Below are 23,687 nucleotides of genomic sequence, written 5' to 3' on the forward strand. Positions count from 1 at the left end.
GAATAAAACGCATTTTAAGGACTGCGTCTGCTCCAGTTGTTTATGTTCTCCAAAAACAAAGGTAGTCCGCCGGTTCTACGCCACATTAGGGTGGTTTTGGTCCTCTCAAGCTCCACGATGCTGGCTATCCAGAGATACACACACGGGGTATGTTCGGCCACAAATCACCAATATTCCGGGGCAAACCGCTCTAGGAAAAAAAGAGCATAGAGCTAAAAATAGTAAATGCAATAGCGTTCTGTGACATCTTAAACACCTCTGTGTTACAACTTGACGTTTTATCGAGCCGGGAATAGATTGGATTTGTGCACCGCTCTCCCCCTACAGTCACAGAGACACACCGGTACTGAAATCAAACGTACCCATGAGCTAGCCTATCACAGGCGGTGATGATGTAAACAAGGAAGTGGCTGATGGAACTTCGGGGGAAAACCAACCATAGGCATAAATATATCGAAAACAAGCTAGATGCGAAGAAGCTTTCTTTTTAACGAATTTATATCCTTAAAAACGCGCCTCTGGGTTGAATATTAAAACATTTTCGGAATTTGTTTTTGATTCTGTATTGGTAGTAAGGCGTTCGTGTGGAAGGAAATGGAAGAAAAACACAAAAGGATCCTTCGCCGAAACCGAGTTCATCTGGTAAAGGAGTTGGACCTGTCGGACCTCTGTGATGTTCTCCTTAGAAAAGACGTGTTCACCCAAAGCATGATAAACGACATAAAGGTAGGTTTCTACCACTAATGTTAGTGTCTCTTGTTTAGTGTTGTTGTTGTTGAAAAAACAAACAATTTAAAAAAATGTGTCCTGGCCGACAGAACTGTGAGACCAAACGGGACCAGGCCCGAAAATTGGTTAAGGACTTAGAGACCCGCGGGAATGAGGCGTTTTCGGCTTTTCTGGAGGGCCTTCGGGTCACGGGTCAGCAGAATCTGCTGGAGCTACTCCAGAAATCAGCTCCAAGAGTCCATTTCCAGCCTGGGAAATCCACGGAGGCGGGATACCTTCTAATCCAGCCTCATCCAGTTTGTAAGTCTGCTCTGCCAAAGTCCAGTTTGATCACTTATTTGATAGAAATAATATTTATTTGTCTTTTGTACTGTAGACATTGAAGATGCTGTTCCAAAGAAGCCCAGGACCCAACCTAGTCCACGTAAGAGAGAGAGGAGGGGTGGGGGTGTTAAAGTCCCCCATAACATTTTCATGTATTTTATTTATTTTCATAAAAACGTTCCCAGTAGTGTTCCCACAATCCCACAACCTAAATATCTTTAAACGCCATATTTCATGTTCATTCTAAACCTCTGTCTCCAAAATCTCCTCTTCATGGGCGTGGCTAGTGGTGCTGAGCGGTAGCCCCGCCCTTGATCCCGCCTTTTTGATGATGATAACTGTGTCCTGCAAGAGGGACAAGCTTGACACACTTGGGATCAATGATACTGATTGACAGTCTCTCTTCTCACAAGTTTCTCTTTAGCGATAAAGTGAAAAGTGACATTTTTGATTCCAAATCGCGCTTTCGGAACAATGACAACACGAACGTGTGTACCAGTTTAATAAAATAATAATAAAAAATGTATCATTATTATTTGCTCTGCTACACGGATCCAGAGGAAGGCTTAAGTTTAGGATTACAAGTTACGGCTAAGCTGCGTTCACACCGAACATGATTCACGCCGTACAAGCAGCAATGTGCCATCTCCTCTTCTGCCGCACCTGAGCTTGTGCACGCTGGACGGGGCAGATCAGGGAGCTTACGCAATGCCTATGCGCTCCTTGGCTATTATGACATCACAACGGCTCATTATTCAAACCGAGCGTCTCTCCGACAGTTTGATTGACAACGACTTAAAAGGAGAAATACTCAGAAATGCTAAAATGAAATGATTTAAATACATTTGCTCTGTTTCATAAGAAAAAAACACATGTACATTTAAAAACTCAAAAAACGTGATTTTCATCGGAGGGGGACTTTAAGTTCTATGTGGAACCATGTTGGATCCTTTTGTTTGTTTGTTTACCAGATTTTATACAATTTCATACAATTGAATTTCCCCAATGTGGGATCAATAAAGAATATCTTATCTTATCTTATCTTTTGTTGTTACAGCACCTGACGAGGTGTTCAAGGGGCCAGAGGTCCGACCACGACGGGACAGCATCCAGGTGAGCAGCCTTCATCATCCACATGCAGCTGTGTTTCCAGCATAATTGATCTAAATAACATATGGTGTGCTTGTGTGTCAGTACTATAAGATGGATGCCAGGCCATGCGGTCTTTGTCTTATCATAAACAACGTGGAATTTGAGCCAAAAACTGAGCTCAGCATTCGCAAAGGATCCAACGTGGACTGTGACAAGCTAGAGAAACGATTCAAGTCGCTTAACTTCGTGGTGGAAGTCCGGACAAATCTGAAACAAAGGGTGAGAGTCCTTTCTGCTTCTTCTGGGTCTGAAACGTTCTGAAAGGTAAAGATGCTCACTTGTGTCTTTCTTTCAGCAAATCAAATCTGAGCTGTCAGCTTTGTCCAGGAAGGATCATTCCATTTACGACTGCTGTGTGGTCGTCATACTCTCACATGGGACAGAGGTGAGGCGTCTCCTGTTTTTACTTTGTGTTTTTGGCGTTTTTAACATGTCGTCGTGGCATTTTTCTCATCACGGAGGACATATAGAAATAAAATTAAGCTTAGAATTGCATTACTGAGTAGTTCTTTATTCAGCTTGGTATGAATCAGTAGCAGAGGAAAAAGAAATGCTGTAGGAAAAAGCTGGCAGCAGGGATGTAGGTGCTACAATCGGTAGTCCAAAAGTTCCTGCTCCACTCCATTGCCATGCCTTCAAGACTTTGACATGGAACATGCTCACACGTTGCTTGATTACTTTTTGCTATATGCAGGTCCGCCACAACAAGATCAGATCAGCTGGGAGCTGGATAGAAATAGACCAGGTACGATAGAAAGGGAACAATTTATTATGTAGACAATTTGCCAAATGAGTGGCATTCAAGTTGATGTCCGAGGTTCTGTCAAGCACAAGGATTCCTTTGTCCTTTTCAAATAAGCAGAGGCCAAAAGGCAAATCAATGAAAGTGCAAAAAAAAAAAAACAAGACACATGCTTAAACAAACCCTGGAGACTGAAAGAAATTCTTCTCCAAATGATTGGGAAAGGAAGTTCCTTCTTTAGCAGTTCTGGATTAGATGTCAAAAGGTCAAGAAAAGGTTGTTTTCTCAGAGAGGAGTTCATCATAACCACACCCCTGTGAAACACTAAAATACTCTTTTCATCAGAATTTATATTTAATTAAAATGCAATAGACAAAGGCCAAGAATTTTTTTTACTTCTATGAGACATTTCTCTCTAAACTTAGACAGAATTCAAATGCTCATGTTCTGTCTTTGAAGGTGAGCCACAACCGCTTCCCAGGTGCGGTCTACGGTGTGGATGGAAATCACGTCTCAGTTCAGGAAATCACAAACTACCTCAATGGCCAGAACTGCCCCTCCTTACAAAGCAAACCCAAAATTTTCTTCATCCAGGCCTGTGGTGGAGGTAAGTAACACCAAAAAACATGTTACAAAGCCACACAAAAACACTGAAGGCCTTAGGGATTTTTTTGTTTCAGGGGAAAAGGACATTGGCTTTGAGGTTTCCCCTGATGAGGCTAAACCCTCCATTGGTGGAGATGGGGACCAAACAGACGCCATTCCTTTTTCATCTAGCAGCGAGTCTCTGAGCACGTCGGATGAAACTGATGCCATACCAACGCTGCCCACCCCCAGCGACATCCTGGTCTCTTACTCTACTTTCCCTGGTTTGTTTCCTTTCATTATTCCGTTTTTTATGCACGTACCGTTGTAACTGTCTAAATTCATATTCAGGCAGCTCGAAGCTTTGCTTATCTTGATTCATTTCATTGTTGGATGGACACAGGCTACGTTTCCTGGCGAGCTACAGTCTCAGGATCCTGGTATGTGGAGGTTCTGGACAACATTCTCGAGGAACATGCTGCAACTCTAGACCTGACAACAATGTTGACGTTGGTGAGCATCTCTTATACCAGCATAGGAGTGGGTTCGCATCTTCAGTTCAGTTGAGATGAAATGTGTCTGACTGTGAATTTGTTGGTTTCTAGGTAAACGATAAGGTTTCCCAAAACTCTGCAAAAGGCCTCTACAAACAAATGCCTGGCTCCTTCAATTTCCTCCGCAAGCACGTCTACTTCCAAACCTCAGAGTAACGGGAGAACAAAACAGCTACAGAATAAAGGCAAACCCCTTTTCTTGCATAGTGCATGCACCCAGAAATGGACTTTTTTGTCACGTTGTACCAGAGAATCCTGTTATCTAAATGCCTTCAAGTGTTTTTGGAATTTCTTAATGGATGTTTGTGACGTGGGTGTTATTTTGAAAGGGCACATATCCATACATGGATGTAAATGGCCTTCTACTGTCATATACTCTGTGCAACAGTTGTCTGGATGAGGGAATAAAGGGGGATTCCTGAATGTCATTTTCTAAAAAATAAGTAGATGTTGAGGAAGTGTTTGCCTGTTTTCATGTGTATTATTCAAAATAAATGCTAAAGCATCTGAATCTCTCTTTGTAATGGTTTATTGATCTAAACTTGTTTTGAATAAACTCACACAAACTGCAGAACAAACATATCCATCAACAACCCATCTTTACACACATTCTAAATGACCCACTCTGGAAATTGTGTTTTTAACATCTTGTGGGATTTGTATAATGATGGATAACTTATGTAAAGAAAATAATCTTAAAATTGCATTTCTGAGTTTTTATTTATTGAAATTTTCTTGAATCAGGGCAGACAAAGCAAGGTCATTTGAAAAAGCTCTTAGTTATGATGTGGAAGCTGTAATGGGCGGGGCCAGAGTCTTAATGCTGCCCTCCATTCTGATTCATCCGCTTGTCGACGACGAGACCCACGTGCGTCTTTTTGTCCACGTATGAGCTGGTATCCGGCTCTAAACTGTACAGCTGGATAGCTCCGTAATTGCACACCTTTTTTTTTACACTGGTAATGTTAGGTTGTGGTTGTTAGGGGGTTGTAAGATAGCAGGAGAGCGTGTAGACAGAGAGCTCTCAGTTATGTGGAGGGAAAGAGGGCTCAGGGTTGCACAATGCAAACAGTCCCACCCACAACTGAGAAGTGAGTTTCTCCTGCTGCTCTGCAGAAACTATGTTCTAGAAAACAGCAGTTTTTTTTTATTTTGCCTGAAATCGGCATAATTATAAGGAAAAGAAGACTGGGAACATTTTAAAAATGGATTAAAAAGTGATCAGAGTGGGCCTTTAATATCAGTTAGTTCAAGATTAGGATTCTAACCTGGATTAGTGTCAATGTAGGTATTACAATAATAATTTATGGTTATTCTTGGGAAAAAAAAATGCCATTATATTGTTGAAAGATGTGTTTAATTGTCATCTACAATTTTTGTCTGAGCAACTTTGTTTGAGTTGCTAACAAAGTTAAAGTCCCATTAATTATCCATTCTTGCTCTCCACATTTGAGCCCTCCTCCGGGGGAGCAGTGAGCTGAAGACAGTCAGACATTGGGTCCCATTTTTGGTCTTTGGTAGGACTCAACCATGGATTTGACCTCATAACCTTCCATTCTCAGGGAAGACACTCTACCACAGAGCTAAGCTACTAATCTGGTAGTAAGTTGTGACTATTTTTTCTGTAAGTGCTTATTTTTTCTTTTCTAAGGAAAGTATAACTGTCACTTTTATGACAGTGAAACAATCCTTGGTTCCACAATTTAATATGACTTGCCTCACTTCTAATATAATTTGCTTACTTTTGAAAATGCATATTTAGAGTCTAAGCGTATAAAACATGATCAAATGGGATCCTAGGGATAAGCTTTGCAGGTGAAGGTGTTAAAGATCACAAACATTGCAGGTGTTTGGAAAAGCTGTAATTCGATCTTTCGCCACTAGAGTTCAATAAAAACCACAGATCGCAGTCAGATTAACCTGATGAGAAAACTTTTACCTGAGCCATCATGACATCTTTGGGCAGAACAGACTTCAAGAAAATAAGTACTTGAAGTACTTTTACTGTGTTGAAATGAAGCCTGATTAAAAGCCATTGTTTTAAAAAGTATACTTATATATTTACTCTACTCAAAAACAGACTAAAGTAACTTTTGTGGTAAACGTTTTGTACATATATTTAAAAAAAACTATTGAATGTATCATTTTCATGTTGATTGGGGAAGTCCAACATACATGAAACAATGTCTGTTCTTCAGTTTAGCTCAGCTGCTGTATACCTAGTTTCACAAAAACATCAAATTCACGGAAAACCTGCAAACGGTTAATATTTCTCAACTCCTCTGAGTTCTTTTTGGCTCCTCAACACTTGGTTTTGGGTTGGCCCGTTCCATCCTCTCCAAGATTTCTTCCCAGAAATCATGTCTACTTTTTCTCCGTGTTGGGATTTGTCTGTTTTTGTGTCTTGATTTAAAAAACAGCCTATTGGAAAATGGCCCAGGACTCAGGTTTGGGTTTTTATTGCTCAACAAAACCAGAACGCCCTAAATCTAAAGGAATCAATAGTCTGGTTTTTGTGTTTGTCAGACCAAGTCGTGTGGCGTGTGAACCATGTTCTTCAACATCGCACTCAGTGAGCACAATAAGGATTAAACAAATGATTGGAGCTCTTCAGAAAGTATTTCATTAGTCTGCAAATGAAAGAAAACTTTCAGTTTCCTTCTTTTGTTTCAGTGGTGGCTGCAGTCTGAGTGCTTGGACATGCAGGTCTGTATCTGGTGTATGCCTTCATTTACTGTTCCTCCATATTCTTTATGATAAGCTCGTGGTCTATGGCTGCCACTTCAGATATGCCAACAGAGCGAGTTACCACCTGTGTGGATGGTGTCGTGCATCGCCTGAGCTGTGGTGAGATCTAAAAGCCAAAACCTTAGGATTGGTTTGGTGTTCCTGTCTTTTAATCCCCTTTTGGCTGTGTTTTCCAGAGTTAGGTGGTGTGATCAGTGTGCAGACATCTCTGTCCGGGGGTGAGGACAGCGTGGCTTGCAGTGAGGGAGGAAAAGCAGAGGAGGTCTCCAGCACAGGCTGCTCTGACATGGCAGTTGTTGATATAGTAAAGAAGTACACTTTCTCTCACACACAATTAGCTACTGAGAAGGAATCCCTTTTTCCTGTAGATGTGATGGGGTAAAGGTGTGTGAGCTAACCTCAAGTGACCTTGGAGTGAGTGGTGACAGTAGAGGGACAACCAAGTACCTGCAGACCGTGTACACCTGTCAGCCAGCAGGTCAGTCAAACTTTACCGCCTTCTTTTTTTTCCATTTGGCTTCCAACAATAGGAGCTTTGCAATGCACGTTGAAAAAACATCCACAGCAGGTTAATGTTCTGATAATTTAAAATAAATATATATATTTTTTTGTCATTGCCAATTATTTACAAAGATTTCAAACCTTGTTTTTGGACATTTAAGTATTGGATCAGATTTTAAGTTGTTACTTTTCCAAGCTTCTCTCAAAACTAGCACAGTCAAGAATTATAGAAAGGAATATAAGGAAATTATTAAAATGAGTCCAAATTATTTTTCTCCTTACTCTTGACAATAGAAAAACTGGATATAAGACTCAAAAACCTTAAACTCTAATGTGATTTTGAGCCTGGTATTCATTGGCGTTGTTTTTTTAAACCAAAAATTTCGATTCATGTCTCAAGAATTAAGGCTAGTGTTAGATTTTATGAAGTTTTATTAAGATGGGCCAACTTTTACTAAGTTAGTGTTCCCATTTTGCTCACATTTGTGTTCTAAATTGAGTCCCTTATTACACTAAAGAATTTTTTGTCACCAATCAAAATGGGCGGAAATTAGGTACATAAAAACTAAAAAAAAATAAAAAGTTTGTTAAAAATTGGCAAAAAAATTCTTATTGGGCTGTAAAACATTCAATTTAAAGTAATCTCTAACAGTCAGCTTTTTAAGCTTATTTTTTTCCTCATTTGAATGCTTGTGCAGAGCTCATTTTGAGATTTTGATATCATATATGATTTCCTGTTACGTAAAAATGATTTACTGCATGGAAAGATAATTTTACTAGTTTCTAGTGATTTTCTTCTTAAGATCAACTTTACTTTCCTGTTTTTAGGCTACCTCTTTTTGCAGTGTTTTGATTTGATTTGAAATGATTTATTTCAAGTAATCAATTCAATTCAATTCAATTCAATTTTATTTGTATAGCCCAAAATCACAACAACAGTCGTCTCGATGGGCTTCGAAGTAAAACATGAACTCAAAAGGATCACGAATACAAAGAGTTCAATAGAAAAATACTAAAATGAACTAACAAACTGACTAAGCTATACTGGCATCCCTGCCCTTAGACCCCCCTTCGCGGTAAGGAAAAACTCCCAAAAAAAACGGATTCTGGAAAAAACGAAGAAACCTCAGGGGTGCCCACATGAAGGAGGGATCCTCCCCCAGGACGGACAGGCGATTTACCAGAACTCTTAGAGAAGAATTAACTTATCTAAATCTACAACTACATATATAAAAGTCCAGCAGACGAGCTTCATCCAGCCGTGGTTGTGGGGACAGTCAAAGGCGCGAGTCGAGCCGGAGACAGGAACCACAGCCAGGTGTAGGAGCAGGAGCAGAGACGAGGTACTCGGTCAGGCACAGAGCAGAGACGAGCCAGAGATGAGCCAGAGGCAGGATCCACAGCCAGGTGTAGGAGCAGGAGCAAAGGCGAGGTAAACGGTCAGGAACAGGAGCACGGATGAGCCAACTGGAGTCTGGAAGCACTCCCACTCCCCAGGAGGGGAGAGGAAAAGAGGGACAATACATGAATCGCACTGCACCAAACAGAGGCATGGAGAACTAAATGATAAATTATGATCAAGAATAGAGGAGAGAGGAAGGGTAGAAGTAAAAACAGGAAAGAGGACAGAACCCCAGTGCACCATAGTTACCCCAGCTTCAACTTCTAGCAGCCTTTTAAAAGAAATAGTTATTATTAAGTTTAATTTAAACAAATTAACATTAAGTTAAATAATCTCTGAATACTAACTAGTCTGACAATAAGCCTGTCCAAAGAGGAGTGTTTTAAGTCTAGCTTTGAATGTAGAAACTGAGTCGGCCTCTCTTACATGAGCTGGGAGTTTATTCCATAAGACAGGGGCTTGGTGACTAAACGCTCTACCTCCAACCGTACTTTTACTAATTCTAGGAACCACAAGCAGTCCCGCATTTTGCGAGCGAAGTGTTCTCATTGGATGGTAAGGGACTATGAGGTCCTTAATATAGGACTGGGCCATTCCATGTAAGGCTTTATAGGTTAACAGGAGGATCTTGAACTTGATTCTGGAATCAACTGGGAGCCAATGGAGCGAAACTAACACAGGAGTGATGTGATCTCTTCTGCTGGTTCCAGCTAACAATCTAGCTGCTGCGTTCTGAACAAGCTGGAGACTTCTTAAGGAACTCTTAGGACACGCTGCTAACAAGGAGTTACAGTAATCCAGCCTCGACGTAACAAATGCATGGATGAGTTTTTCAGCATCACTCTTAGAAAGTATATTTCTGATCTTAGCAATATTCCACAGGTGAAAAAAGGCAGTTCTACACGCCTGAGATATGTGAGCCTTAAATGATAAATCCTGGTCAAATAAAACCCCAAGGTTTCTAACTGTGGAATTGGGGGCTATACTTATGCCATCCAGGGAGACTATCTGAGCAGACAGAGCATCTCTGAGGTTTTTAGGACCAAGTATAATGACCTCCGTTTTTTCTGGGTTCAAGAGGAGGTAATTAATTGTCATCCAGGTCTTGATGTCACTGATGCAGGCGTTCAGTTTCTCTATCTGGTCATTCTGGTCAGGCTTCATGGATAAATACAACTGCGTATCGTCGGCATAACAATGAAAATTAATGCTGTGTTTCCTGATTATGTTTCCTAGGGGTAGCATATAAAGCGTAAACAGGATCGGTCCCAAGACTGAGCCCTGTGGGACTCCATAGTTGACTCGAGTGCACTGAGAGGAATGGCCATTTACATTAACGAACTGATACCTATAGGACAGATAGGATTTAAACCACTGGAGAGCAGATCCTCTGATCCCTATGTCCTGCACTAGTCTATGGAGTAAAATACTGCGGTCGATAGTGTCAAAGGCTGCACTGAGGTCCAATAGGACAAGAATAGAAAGTAGACCCTTTTCTGAGGCCAATAACAAGTCATTAGAGACTCTAACTAGTGCAGTTTCCGTACTGTGGTGAGGTCTAAACCCCGACTGAAAGTCTTCAAAGTGGCTGTTGTCCTGTAGGTGGCAGTAAAGCTGCTTAACTACAACTCTTTCTAGGATTTTAGAAATAAAGGGCAGGTTTGATATCGGTCTATAGTTGGCCAAGATGCTAGGATCCAAACTGGGCTTTTTCAGAAGAGGTTTAACAACTGCATATTTAAAAGACTGTGGCACGTAACCCGTTTCCAGAGAGGCATTTATCATTGTTAATATGGGATCATTAATTAGGGGAAAAGTTTCTTTAAAAAGTCTAGTGGGAATTGGGTCTAACAGACACGTTGAGGATTTGGAGGACGTAATAATTGATGTTATTTCCGCTTGATCCACAGCAGTGAAGCAGTCCAATGTTATAGAGGTTTCTATGGATGCCTCCATTTCTACCGCTTCAGCCTGTTCTGGGCTGATAGTAGGAATAACTTGATTTAACTTATGTCTAATATTTGAGATTTTACTATCGAAAAATGTAAGAAAATCATCAGAGCTGAGAGAAACAGGATCATGTGGTTCTACTGAGCTCTGACTGCGAGTTCATTTAGCAATAGTGCTAAAAAGAAATCTTGGATTGTTTCCATTCTCTGATATTAAGGTTGAATAGTACTGGCTTCTAGCTCTACGCAGAGCTTTTTTATAATTTAATAGGCTATGTTTCCAGGTATCCAGAGACTGCTCTGAACCGGAGCCGCGCCATTCCCTTTCCAACTTACGGGTTTCTTGTTTAAGAGAACGAATTTCAGCATTAAACCACGGTGCTACTCGGTTTTGTCTGACGAACTTAGGTTTCAAGGGGGCAACAACATCGAGTGTACTCCTGAGGGCTTGTAAGGCATCATTAACAAAGTGGTCATTTATATCAATCAAATAAGAATAATACACAAAAAAATTACAATCATCAGTTATACATTCATACAATGACGTATCAGACTTAGGATAAATAGGCATAAAATTAAATATTGCCTGAAAGGGAGTGGAAGGAAGCGAACGCATGTAATCCCACCCCTGTTCTACTGTAACCATTTTATTACATGATTTATCATTATCCAGTTCATAACCTATCAGACAGAATTAAGAATCAGAATCAGAATCAGAATCACTTTATTTGCCAAGTACAGTGCATGTACAGGGAATTTGACTTCAATGACCTGTGCTCTCGTGCAAACTAGCAAGGTATAGAAAGTGTGAGGGGTAAGGCAAACAAAAGGATAAGTAATAAAAAGAAGGTAGATATAAGGTGGCTGTATAAATAAATAGACATAACTAAATAGGAAATAAAAATATAAAATAAAAAAGGCAAAAAAATGCAGCAGCAGCAGTAGTTCCAGTTTGGCAGTTTCTGTGATTGTTCAGTGTCCCTGAGTGGTCCGGAGTCAGGAGTTCATCAGAGTGACAGCTTGGGGGAAGTAGCTGTCTTTGTGGTGAGTGGTTTTGGTGCGCATTGTCCTAAAGCGCCGCCCTGACGGGAGGAGGCTGAAAAGGCAGTGACCAGGATGCGAGGGGTCTTTTACGATCCTGCCCGCCCGCCTCCTGGCTCTGGATCGGTACAGATCCTGAATGGGGGGAAGGCTTGAACCAATAATCCTCTCAGCAGATCTAATGATTCTCTGAAGTCTGTTCCTGTCATGTCTGGTAGCTGAACCAAACCAGACCGTGATGGATGTGGTCAGGACAGACTGGATTATTGCCGTGTAGAAGATGGTCAGCAGCTCCTGAGGCAGGTTGAACTTCTTGAGTTGTCGCAGGAAGTACAACCTCTGCTGAGCCTTTTTCCGGACCAGGTCAATGTGAGCGGTCCACTTAAGGTCCCGTGAGATGGTGGACCCCAGGAACCTGTTTGAGTCTGTTGAAGGGACAGTGCTGTTGAGAAATGGGAGAGGGGGGGGAAGTGGTAGGGGGGTTCTTCCTGAAGTCCACTGTCATCTCCACTGGTTTAAGTGGGTTCAGCTCCAGGTGGTTCTGGCTGCTCCAGAGGACTAGCCGCTCCACTTCTCCTCTATATGCATACGCCGTCCGGGATGAGCCCAATGACTGTGGTGTCGTCTGCAAACTCCAAGTGTTTAACAGAGGGGGCTCCTGATCTGCAGTCGTTTGTGTAGAGGGAGAAGAGCAGAGGGGAGAGAACACACCCCTGGGGGGCGCCAGTGTTCAGGATCCGGGGGCTGGATGTGAATCGTCCCAGTTTCACCTGCTGCCTCCTGTCGGTGAGGAAACTGGTGATCCACTGACAGGTGGGGGGAGGCACGGTGATCTGGGACAGTTTGTGGGGGAGGAGCTCTGGGACGATCGTGTTAAATGCAGAGCTAAAGTCCACAAATAGAACCCGTGCGTACGTGTCTGCAGAGTCCAGGTGGTGCAGGATGTAGTGGAGAGCCATGTTGACTGCGTCCTCCCCTGACCTGTTTGCTCTGTAGGCAAACTGCAGGGGTCTAGCAGAGGCTCTGTGATGACCTTCAGGTGGTTCAGGACCAGTCGTTCAAAGGATTTCATGACTACCGAGGTCAGGGCGACTGGTCTGTAGTCATTTTGTCCTGTGACTGGGGACTTTTTGGGGACTGGAATGATGGTGGAGAGTTTGAGACAAGCAGGTACCACACACATCTCCAAGGAGCTGTTGAAGATCCTGGTGAAGATGGGAGCTAGCTGGTCAGCACGGACTTTCAGGCAGGAGGGAGAGACTCCATCGGGAGAGACATAGACATAACTATGTTAGAAATCAACATTGAAATATATGCAGCCTATGCGATATATGAAAAAATAATATCTATATGATTAAAAAAGTAATACTTTATCAGTAAAATGGACATTACCATTTCAAAAATCTTAACACCAAAAATTGATTAAGTTTCAAAAGTTAAGTTAAGTGTTGTTTTGTTTTTCCAAGAGTTTTGCAGTAAATGATTTTTAAGAACTGAAGTTTATTTCACAATGTTCCTTCTCACAGTTCACCATGTCACGTGTGAGCACTCTTTGGCACACTTGCAGTGTGGTAAGATCACATTTTCTCTTGCTTAAAGAAAAACCAACGTGATGACTTCACATGCGTTTTTACTGTTTTCTTCCACAGGTGCAATGGGAAAAACAGTTGCATAATCAAAGCAGGGAATTCAGAGTTTGGAGACCCCTGTGTTGGAACTTTCAACCACCTGGAGGTGGCTTATACCTGCAACTGTAACTAGCCTGAAACATGCTGTTGAAAAACGTGATAGAAAAATGTACCTATGATATCTATACTTTTTTAAATGTGTTTTTCAGATTCCCAAGATCAGTCAACCTGAGGCCTCAATGGAGTGCAATGAACATGCATTGTGCAAAATAAAAGAAAACAGTACACCCTGCACTTAATTCTCTTTTCTAAATAGTGACTTTTAGGAGCTTGACCTTATAGTTAAAGTTTATTAAAACAAAAAAAAGTCCCACTTTCTGTCACACACCTAGGTGTGCGAAAATTTGCTCTCCGCATTTGACTCATCCCTTGGGGGAGCTGTGATTAGCAGACAACCCCCCCAATCCAACGCCTTAATGCTGAGTGTCAAGCAGGGAGGTATCGGGTCTCATTTTGAAAGTCTGACACGGCCTGGGCCCTCCAGTTGCAGGGCGGACACTCTAACAACAAGGACACTGAGCTGATTCAAGATTCGTGTTAGTCAGGTATTTGGTAGGTGTTGGTTTTCAGGGAAGTACAGGGACAAAAACCAAAACAATGAGACCTTTCAAACTGTAGTATACATAAAGAAGTTGTGGGTCAACCTTAGGGTGTGTTTGCCCAAGTATTCCTGGCAGATTCTGTGGCATTTCTTGGCAGGAAACAAAAGAAATGTGTAAGGAATTGTTGTGAATGTTGTGAGGGTGTGTTGTCAACGTCTACTGTATCATTCTAAAGAACAGAAGCATTGTCATTTTGAGCCCACAGTTTTCATGCCGCAAAATAAAACTCCAAGTGTAAATAGAAACCGACACTGAAACCTTGCTTGAAGCAGATGTGAGTAAGGGATATTATGTGGAGCTGTCCACGCCAGAAATCGACCCAACAGTGATCACAGAGGAAGTCATCATGGGATACCGCCTGGTCAAAGCTAGAACATCCCATTGCAACGACCCTGTTCCACGAGAATGGTCGGCCAATGACTGGAGGATCCCACTGAGGACAATACTGGAGTTAAAACATCAGCAAAGAGTAAAATAAAATAAAAAATAAGAAGCATGTATAAAAAGAAACAAATTTGACAGCCCAAGACCATAATTAACAATAATAAAAAGTACTTAAGAATCAATCAATCCGGTCTCTGACATGTAACATGTTTTTAGTAAAACAATACATTTATAAATGTTTGATATGTAGGCATATAAGCTTGTTTGTTTGTCAAAGAAAATTAATTCATCATCTTTGCTTCTGGAAAAGATTCTCTAATTTCTTCCCCTGTGGTACGTCCACAAACATACGGGTCCAGGGCTGGAGTTTACATAACATAAAAACACTATGTATGATTTTTAAGGGTTTTTATTGAAAGAGGAGGAGGGGAGGTAGGAACCAAGGTTGGGCCAGAGGAATTAAATAAAACTAAAACAAAAGTCTCACTGACCTAGCTACAAAAAAGGTATCAAAACATACAAGAGGTGGCACCAACCAACTTTCCTAGTGAGCATAACAGAAAACAAGCTACATGAGGTGTACAGGGTACCCTGTCTTACACATCCACAAACCTCCCACACTCTCCAGTCTAAAGAGACGTAAACATGCGTTTACATTGTGAACCAGAAAGAGCTCCTCTCCCAAGTGATCCGCAGGAGTTTATATGCAAGCCTGGTGTCTGGTTCTGGGGCCTGATTATCACAGCCTGTCAGGTCTCCACCAGGTGCCTTCACTCAGCAAAAGAAGAGGAAGGAAAAAAAAGAAAGAAAATGAAAAACCCCTGCTTGTAACACACTGTTTTGTTCCATATTTCAACAGATGTATAATCCTGAGTGATATCCCAGTTTTATAAGGAATTTTTCCCTTTTGTTGTGTGTCAGAGACTCACTAACATACAATTTTAGCCATTGCTTTGGCACTTCTAGGAGAGATTGGAAAAAATCTTCCTGAAAGAACAAGCAGTTACAGTCTTGCAATTCTGGGAAAACCCTGTCAATGTGTTTTTCGTTAACAAAGCTTCAATTGTGTCTGTCAGTAATTTATCCTCTGCTTTGTCCTTGTTTCGGATTGTTGTTTAAGATTCACACGTTATCCAATCATGGATTCCTGCCAGAAACTTTACACAGCAGTATAAGTACAGAAACGTTCCTGCCATCAGCATCATCAATCTGGATCTTCAGAAGCCATGCTGCTCTTCAGACTCAGAACGACAATGTGTAAGCCTAGGAATGAGTTTTGAATGGAACTCCAATATTGTGTGTCTTCAGTGCTCCGTCTTAAGTTCAGTTTTATTTGAATTTGATGTTTAAATGCACAAAGACTAATATTTTAGGTCAAGATCTGAAACATTGTACATCTTTCAATATTCAAGTATTTCTTTACAAAACAATACATTAAATTGCAACAAGAAGTCATTTATGATTTTGTTTGTTTTTTCTTGCAGTGCTTGCAGCAGTTTGCCTGTTCGTGGCATCAGGTAAATCTCATGGGACAAAGGTTGAATGAAACTTTATGAACAGCAAACAAACTTTTGCTCCGCTAAAATCTTTTTCATTTCAGGGGTTTCCACAGAAACAGTCACAACCTGTGTTGACGCCGACAATCCCCATCATCTGGAATGCGGTAAGACGGACATTTCTGCAAATGATTTTGAAACTTAATACACAAAGGACCTTAACTGGAGAAAACTGCATGTAGATCTCAAATAATGTTTTCCTACACAGAGAGAAAACAAAGTAAACATAACAAAACAAATAAACGTGAACAAAAGGGTTATTAACATGTGATTCTAGTGTTGATCAAAGTGGAAAAAGTAAAAAATGTCTTTACGTTGGTGGTAGAAAACTATTTAGTCAGCCATCAAATGTTCAAGCTCTCCCACTTAAAAACGGAAAGAGAGGCCTAAAATTTTTAATCATAGGGATACCTCAACTGTGATAGACAAAAGGAGAAGTTCAACTCAATACTTTGTCATATACCCTTTGTTGGATATGACAGCAATCAAATGTTTTCTGTAAGGTTTTTACAAACTGTTGCTGGTATTTTGGCCCATTCCTCCATGCTGATCTCCTCAGCAGTGCTTTTTTGGCCCTGTCGCTGGGCACCACAGACATTCAACTCCCTCAAAAGATTTGCTATTAGGGTAGAACTTGCACAATTGGTGGATGATAAAATACCTTTTTGCCTCATTGTAATATATTCCTTTGTTTGTAACAACTAAATTTGTAGTACATTTTGTAATATTAGAAATATCTATTGGATTTACCAAATGGTAATTTACCAACACACAGCACATTACGTACCATATTATTTTAACAAATCTAAAAAAAGTAATTATACCCTGCAACCCAATTTTGTATTTGCATAAATTCATAAATACATAATTAACATTAATGACACACTACTTAAATAGATTTTTTTAAAGAATGGAGACCACAATTTGCTGATAACAAATTAGATGCACAAAAAAAGCCTTAATTTGATTTTCTTTATGGTTCTTCTGTGAAACAGAGAATGGAGTGATTAGCGTGCAGTCTGCCCTGTATGGACGTACAAACAACGTCATCTGCAGTGAAGGCAGGCCTCCACAGGAATTCAACAACACAGGATGCTCTCAAAGTGGAACTGGGAATTTTGTCAAAAACAGGTAGGAAGACAGAGTTTGCTAATTGAGTCAGGACTCAACGCTTAATTTTCATACCCATCCAACTTGTAATAACATATTTTGTTTTGTATTATTTAAGCAGAAATCAGGTTAAAGTAAAGGACTAAAGTAACTGCAGTCTTTGACTCTTTGTGTTGATAAAAAGGATAAAATGAAATAAAGACAGGCAAACCTCTTCAGAATTCCAACAGTTTTTTCATTTAATTTTTTTTATTTTTATTTTCTAAGATGCAACGGAAAGAAGGTGTGTGAGATCAGCACAAACGATGTGATCTCTCCTGATCCCTGCTTTGGAACTTACAAATATCTACAGACTAACTTCACCTGTGTGCCTGCAAGTATGTTTGCAAAAATATAGAAAACTAAGATGCTCATGAACTTAAGTAACGTCTAAATAAAGATCTGATGACTTTCCAATTTTTGTTGATAGTTCACCTCATTGCATGCGAGCACTCTTATGCACATCTGAACTGCGGTAAGAAAACATCTGCTTTGTAATCATAATGGATGTTTATTTGTGTGTATGTAGCTTCTTTTATGTTAATTAAATTATTCTTTCTGTCAGATCAAGGACAGGTCATATCTGTCATTGGTGCCCACTATGGACGTGATAATAAGGCCGTCTGCTTTGCTAGCCGACCTCCCTCTCAGGTTGAAAATGTCTACTGCTCCAACCCCACCCAAGTTGCTCAAAGGTGAGGGTAAGGTGGGGGTTCTGCATAAGAACCTCTACTAAACCTTGTTTTATTTTATGTTGACTTTACATAGGAGAACTTATCAAAAGTGTAAAGAATAACAAGATGTAAGAACAGTAAATATTTATTCAAGACTCAAAAACTTTATTGCAGGTCCAATTAAATTGTGAAATGAAATATAATCACAAATAAAAAAAAATATTCACAAATAAATAAACTGAATTCATTCAGCACCAAACCTCTGAAGTGACCATTTAATTATGGATCTTAAGCCAGTTTTTTCTCTAGTTTTTAAAGGCCAGACTCCGCGCTCTGATAAAATGCTGTACAAAAGTGTAAAAAGAGTAAAAAGGACCACATCTGTCTCACTTTTACCCCTTTTAAATCCACAGTTGTAATGGGAAAAACAGCTGCACCATCAAAGCAAGCAACTCTGTGTTTGGAGATCCCTGTTATGGAACATTTAAATACCTGGAGTTGTCTTATGTTTGTGAATGTAAGTAACACCATAAACATATCAATTCATTTGAACAAATCCTTCATTTTTTGTAATTCACAGAAGTTTTTGCTGCAACAAAAAATTAAGTACTGGTACTTACAGTGGGGGTAAAAAGTATTTAGTTAGCCAACAATTGTGCCCGCTTATCCCCCCGCTCTCGAAGGGGCCATGGGGCCACGTGGGCATGGCCATGTCTGGACTCATGTAGATGGCAATTAGGGTTGAGTAAGAGCCCCCGACATGGCGCATCAGTGCGCTCTGCTCCCGATGACCAAATCAGACACTGTGATTTACTGGATTGTCTTTTTTTTCATTCTATCTCGTTGAGATATACCCATGAGGGCAATTATAAGCCTCTCGTCTTGGTATTGTGGGAAATCTTGCACAATTGTTGCCTAAGTAGATATTTTTGGACCTTTTAAAGAAGGATTTCTGTGACTTCTAATTTTAAAAATTCCTTAGTACTTATATTATCATGCAACAATAACGTTTTTTTTTTTTTTTTTAATTATTTCTGTTTTTGCAGATCCTTCCAAGTTACCACCAAGCAAAATCATTGTCAAAGAAACTTGAAGCAAATGACTTGAAGTAACAAAAAAGGTCAAATAACCAACATGAATGTTCATCTGCAAACTTTGTGTAACAGTAGTCTTTCCATGACAATTACAGTGTAACTGCTTCAAAACCTCAGTGGAATTTGAGTAAGAAGATCCATTAAGTGAATTATTGTTTATTTCTTTTTCTGGATTGTTTTACATAGAGAGTAAAATATGAATGAAGAAAAATGACTGTTTTTTTTTTTCAACGGTTTCTGTGGTTGTTACGGTCAGGTAGAGGAGAAAACCCAGACGCAGGCAGGAACAACTCAAACCAGAAGGAATTCCAAAAGAAGGGCTTTAATGCCAGAGGGAAACACAAGCTTTAAGGCTCAAAGAACAGAATACGCTCCGACACTGAGCACAGAAACAAACACACCTTAAATAGGCAGACAGAAAATCAACAGAGATGCAGGACAGCTGAGCAGGAGTCAGGCCTACACATAACATAACCCCCCCCGCTAAGACCGGCTACCAGACGGACGAGGGCGAGGCTGATCAGGGTAGTCGCGATGGAAGCGAGAGATGAGGAACGGATCAACGATGTAACGGCCAGGGATCCACTGACGATCCGCCGGTCCATACCCCTCCCAATCGACCAAGTACTGCAGGCCCCGACCCACCCCTCTGGAAGCGAGGAGGGACTTGACCGTATAAACCGGATCACCATCCACGATACGAGGACCAGGAAGAGAAGCTGGAGCAGGCTGTAGGGGAGAGTCCCTGGCAGGCTTAATCTTGCTAACGTGGAACACCGGGTGGATCCTCAGGGAGCGAGGCATTTCCAGCTCCACAGCCACAGGATTGATGACCTTGGAGATGGTGTAGGGACCGATGTAGCGGGGTTGCAGCTTTCTGGACCCTCCCTTCAAAGGAACATTGGCTGAGGAGAGCCATACTCTGTCCCCCACCTTGTACTCTTGAGCTGCGGACCTCCGACGATTGGCTACAGCCGTGAACCGCTCCTGGTTCTGCAGAAGCTTCAGTCTGTACCTGCTCCAGGTGCGACGACAGCGTCTCAAAAAGGCAGCGGGACCAGAAGAGGCAGCCAATTGTTCCTGGTGGGGAAACAAAGGGGGTTGATACCCATAGGCAGCTTGGAATGGGGAGTATCCGGAAGTGTTGATTAGGGAGTTGTGGGAATACTCAGCCCATGGGAGCTGAGACGACCAGGTTCTGGGGTTCTTGCTGCACAAGGCTCGAAGTGTTGTCTCCAAATCCTGGTTGTACCGCTCTACCTGGCCGTTAGTCTGAGGATGGAAACCAGAACTCAGACTGACCTTGATCCCGAGGAGGCAGCAAAACTCCCTCCAGAAGGCAGCAACGAATTGAGGCCCACGATCAGAGGTGATGTTCTGAAGAAGACCATGCAGGCGGAACAAATGCTGGGAAACTAGTACCGCTAGTTCCTTTGCGGATGGGAATTTCCTCAGAGGTATGGCATGCACTAGTTTGGAGAAACGGTCAATGAGGGTGAGTATGACTGTTTTACCTCTGGAGTTGGGTAGGCCGGTGACAAAGTCCATGGCTACGTGGGACCAAGGTCTAGACGGCACAGGCAGAGGGTGGAGTAAACCAGCAGGTGGGGTCCTTGGGATTTTGACACTGGCACAAACAGGACAAGCCGGCACAAAAGCCCTAATGTCGGAGGACATAGAGGGCCACCAAAAACGCTGGGCCACAAGAAAGCCGGTCCAGGTCACTCCGGGATGACAAGCCAGTCTGGAGGAGTGCCCCCACTTTAGGACCAAGGTGCGCAGAGAAGGGGGAACAAACAGGCATCCGTCTGGACAGCCAGCTGGTACAGTGGCGGGGTCAGAAACAGCCGCCTTAACCCTCCGCTCCAGAGACCAGCGTGTGGTTCCCAACACCAGGTGGGAAGGGATGATGGTGGTGGTAACAGCAGGAGACCCAGACTCCTCCTCCTGTTGGAACTGGCGTGAGAGAGCGTCCGGCTTGAGGTTCATGCTGCCAGGATGGCAGGACAGACAGAAATTGAACCTGTCAAAGAAGAGGGCCCACCTCGCTTGACGAGGGCTAGGACGCTTGGCAGTCCTGATATACTCCAAGTTCCTATAATCAGTCCAGACCAAGAAGGGCTGCGCAGCCCCCTCCAACCAGTGACGCCACTCCTCCAAAGCCAGTTTTACTGCCAGGAGTTCTCTGTTCCCTATGTCGTAGTTTCTCTCCGCAGGAGTGAGCTTGAGGGAGAAATACGCGCAGGGATGAACCTTATTATCGGATGCTCTCTGCGATAACACAGCCCCCACCCCAGACTCAGATGCATCTACCTCTACGATGAATTGCTTAGAGGGATTAGGCTGAGTCAGAATAGGGGCTGTAGAGAAACGTCACTTCAGCTCAGTGAACGTCTTGTCGGCCCCCTCATCCCAGACAAAACGTACCTTAGCCGTCGTGAGCTTATGGAGGGGTGCAGCAACGCCACTGAAGCCTCGGATGAAGCGTCTATAAAAGTTGGCGAACCCGAAAAAGCGCTGGAGTTGTTTCCGTCCAGAAGGAACAGGCCATTCCAGAACGGCTTTGACCTTGTTGCTGTCCATCTGGACGCCTCCGGGGGAAACCACATGACCAAGGAAGCGAGTCTGCTTGGTGTGGAACTCGCACTTCTCTGCTTTACAGTAAAGCTGGTTCTCTAGTAGGCGCTGGTGGACGGTTCTGACGTGCTGCACATGGGTGTCGAGATCTGGAGAGAAGATCAGGATTTCATCAAGATAAACAAAGACAAACTTGTTTATCATGTCTTTCAGGACATCATTAATCAAACACTGGACGACCGCTGGAGCATTAGTGAGGCCGAAGGGCATAACCAGGTACTTGTAATGTCCGCTCGGAGTGTTGAAGGCAGTCTTCCACTCATCCCCCTCTCGTATGCGGACCAGATGATATGCACTCCTGAGATCCAATCTAGAAAAAACTGAAGCCCCGCTCAAAAGGTCAAACGCTGTCTGCAACAGAGGAAGGGGATAAGTATTCCGCACCGTAATATTGTTCAAACCCCTGTAATAGATGCAGGGTCGCAGTCCTCCATCACGCTTTCCCACAAAGAAGAACCTAGCCCCGGCGGGAGAGGAGGAAGGTCGAATGATCCCGGCCTGTAGACTCTCCTGCAGGTAATCGTCCATAGCCTCCCGCTCAGGTGGAGACAGGGGGTAAATATGGCCTTTAGGCGGTTGGGTTCCGGGCAAAAGGTCAATGGCACAATCATAAGGGAGGTGCTTCATCCGGCCAGCGAGTGCTGGCAGCCAGGGTCCGGAACTCCACTGCATAGTCCAAGACACTGCGAGCCCCTTGCTGGAGGCGGAGGAGTTCTGAGGCCGCAGCTTGATGAGGAGTAGAGGGATCAAAGACAGTGAGGAGTTGAGTGGAAAAAACACGGAAAGAGCGGCACATCTCAGCTCCGCGCTCCCACTCCGCTAACCCCCACCGTTTGGCTCGGCCCGTCAAGTAACTTAGAGCAAAAGCCACCTTGCTCTGTTCAGACGGGAACTCGCTCGGGTTGAAATCGAAATGAAGGCGACAGGAGGTGATCAATGCCCGGCAGTCCTCAGGCGTGCCATCAAACGGCTCCGGATGACCCAGTCGGGTTTGGCGAGGTGGAGACGAGGGGGACATGCTCCAGCCTGTTGAAACGCTCATGGAGCTGTTGCATGCCGGACATGTAACCACGCATCTCACGAGCCAGGACAGATAGCTCATTGCCGGTAGCAGAACTCCCCTCGGAGGAAGAACCTGGTAAGTCCCTTAAGTCAGACCTTCCTGCTGGGTTGGACATGGTCGGAGCGTAATGTTACGGTCAGGTAGAGGAGAAAACCCAGACGCAGGCAGGAACAACTCAAACCAGAAGGAATTCCAAAAGAAGGGCTTTAATGCCAGAGGGAAACACAAGCTTGAAGGCTCAAAGGACAGAATACGCTCCGACACTGAGCACAGAAACAAACACACCTTAAATAGGCAGACAGAAAATCAACAGAGATGCAGGACAGCTGAGCAGGAGTCAGGCCTACAAATAACAGTGGTCCTGCAGGATTTCCTTTATACATGTCCTTCACAGCACACACTAAAGCTTTAAAGTATGAAACAAGGCCTGCATTTAGACACAATCATGTCTCGTGTATGAACATGTTCAATTCAATTCAATTTTATTTGTATAGTCCAAATTCACAACAACAGTCATCTCGATGGGCTTCGTATTGGTAATTGAAAAAGTAAAACATAAAATCAAAAGGATCATGAATACATAGAATTCAATAGGAAAATACTAAATTTAACTGACCAAACTAAACTGGACATCCCTGCCCTTAGACCCTCCTTCGCGGTAAGGAAAAACTCCTGAAAAAAAAGGATTCTGGAAAAAACGAAGAAACCTCAGGGGTGCCCACATGAAGGAGGGATCCTCCCCCAGGACGGACAGGCGATTACCAGAACTCATAGAGAAGAATGAACTTATCTAATTCTACAACTACAGATTTAAAGTCCAGCATACGAGCTTCATCCAGATGGAGTTGGGGGGGACGGCTGGGGGCGCGAGTTCAGCCCAAGACAGGATCCACAGCCAGGTGTAGGATCAGGAGCAGAGATGAGGTACACGGTCAGGTACAGGGGCACGGATGAGCCAACTGGAATCTGGAAGCACTCACACAGAAGGTAGTAGGAAAGAGGGAGACTTCATTAATCGCACTGCACCAAACAGAGGCATGGAGAACTAAATGATGAATAATAATCAAGAATAGAGGAGAGAAGGAGAGTAGAAGTAGATGAGAATAGAGGACA

General features: G+C 42.6%; 3 protein-coding genes across 5 annotated transcripts; all 3 read left to right on the top strand.

Moving 5' to 3' along the window:
• Window positions 1-371: 371 nt before the first annotated feature.
• On the top strand, window positions 372-4,597 carry casp9 (caspase 9, apoptosis-related cysteine peptidase). Of its 3 annotated transcripts, none has more exons than XR_013657226.1 (11): window positions 372-726; window positions 819-1,029; window positions 1,106-1,153; window positions 2,111-2,166; window positions 2,248-2,424; window positions 2,501-2,590; window positions 2,900-2,950; window positions 3,407-3,554; window positions 3,611-3,816; window positions 3,936-4,045; window positions 4,138-4,597. XR_013657226.1 is itself a non-coding variant. In XM_011476822.3 (11 exons), exons 1-11 carry the CDS (start codon window positions 595-597, stop codon window positions 4,240-4,242), a joined length of 1,317 nt encoding a protein of 438 aa, XP_011475124.1. In that variant the 5' UTR covers window positions 372-594; the 3' UTR covers window positions 4,243-4,597. The 3 variants fall into 3 exon arrangements, 2 of the variants coding, with proteins under 2 accessions (XP_011475124.1, XP_011475125.1); XM_011476822.3 differs by having other exon boundaries at window positions 3,628-3,816; XM_011476823.3 differs by lacking the exon at window positions 2,900-2,950 and having other exon boundaries at window positions 3,628-3,816.
• Window positions 4,598-6,434: 1,837 nt separating this feature from the next.
• On the top strand, window positions 6,435-14,583 carry LOC144993953 (L-rhamnose-binding lectin SML-like). Its single transcript, XM_078949988.1, has 4 exons — window positions 6,435-6,792; window positions 6,874-6,933; window positions 7,011-7,212; window positions 13,377-14,583. Exons 2-4 carry the CDS (start codon window positions 6,876-6,878, stop codon window positions 13,486-13,488), a joined length of 372 nt encoding a protein of 123 aa, XP_078806114.1. The 5' UTR covers window positions 6,435-6,792; window positions 6,874-6,875; the 3' UTR covers window positions 13,489-14,583.
• A 148-nt stretch (window positions 14,584-14,731) lies between these two features.
• Window positions 14,732-19,085, top strand: LOC101157615 (L-rhamnose-binding lectin SML-like). Its single transcript, XM_004070316.5, has 9 exons — window positions 14,732-15,658; window positions 15,886-15,918; window positions 16,002-16,064; window positions 16,953-17,088; window positions 17,335-17,444; window positions 17,537-17,581; window positions 17,672-17,801; window positions 18,194-18,297; window positions 18,827-19,085. The coding sequence occupies exons 1-9, from the start codon at window positions 15,628-15,630 to the stop codon at window positions 18,871-18,873; spliced, it is 699 nt and encodes a 232-aa protein (XP_004070364.1). The 5' UTR covers window positions 14,732-15,627; the 3' UTR covers window positions 18,874-19,085.
• Window positions 19,086-23,687: the final 4,602 nt, after the last annotated feature.

Source organism: Oryzias latipes, chromosome 7 (assembly GCF_053564925.1).
Source record: "Oryzias latipes strain Hd-rR chromosome 7, Olatipes_Hd-rR_3.1".
NCBI lineage: Eukaryota > Metazoa > Chordata > Actinopteri > Beloniformes > Adrianichthyidae > Oryzias > Oryzias latipes.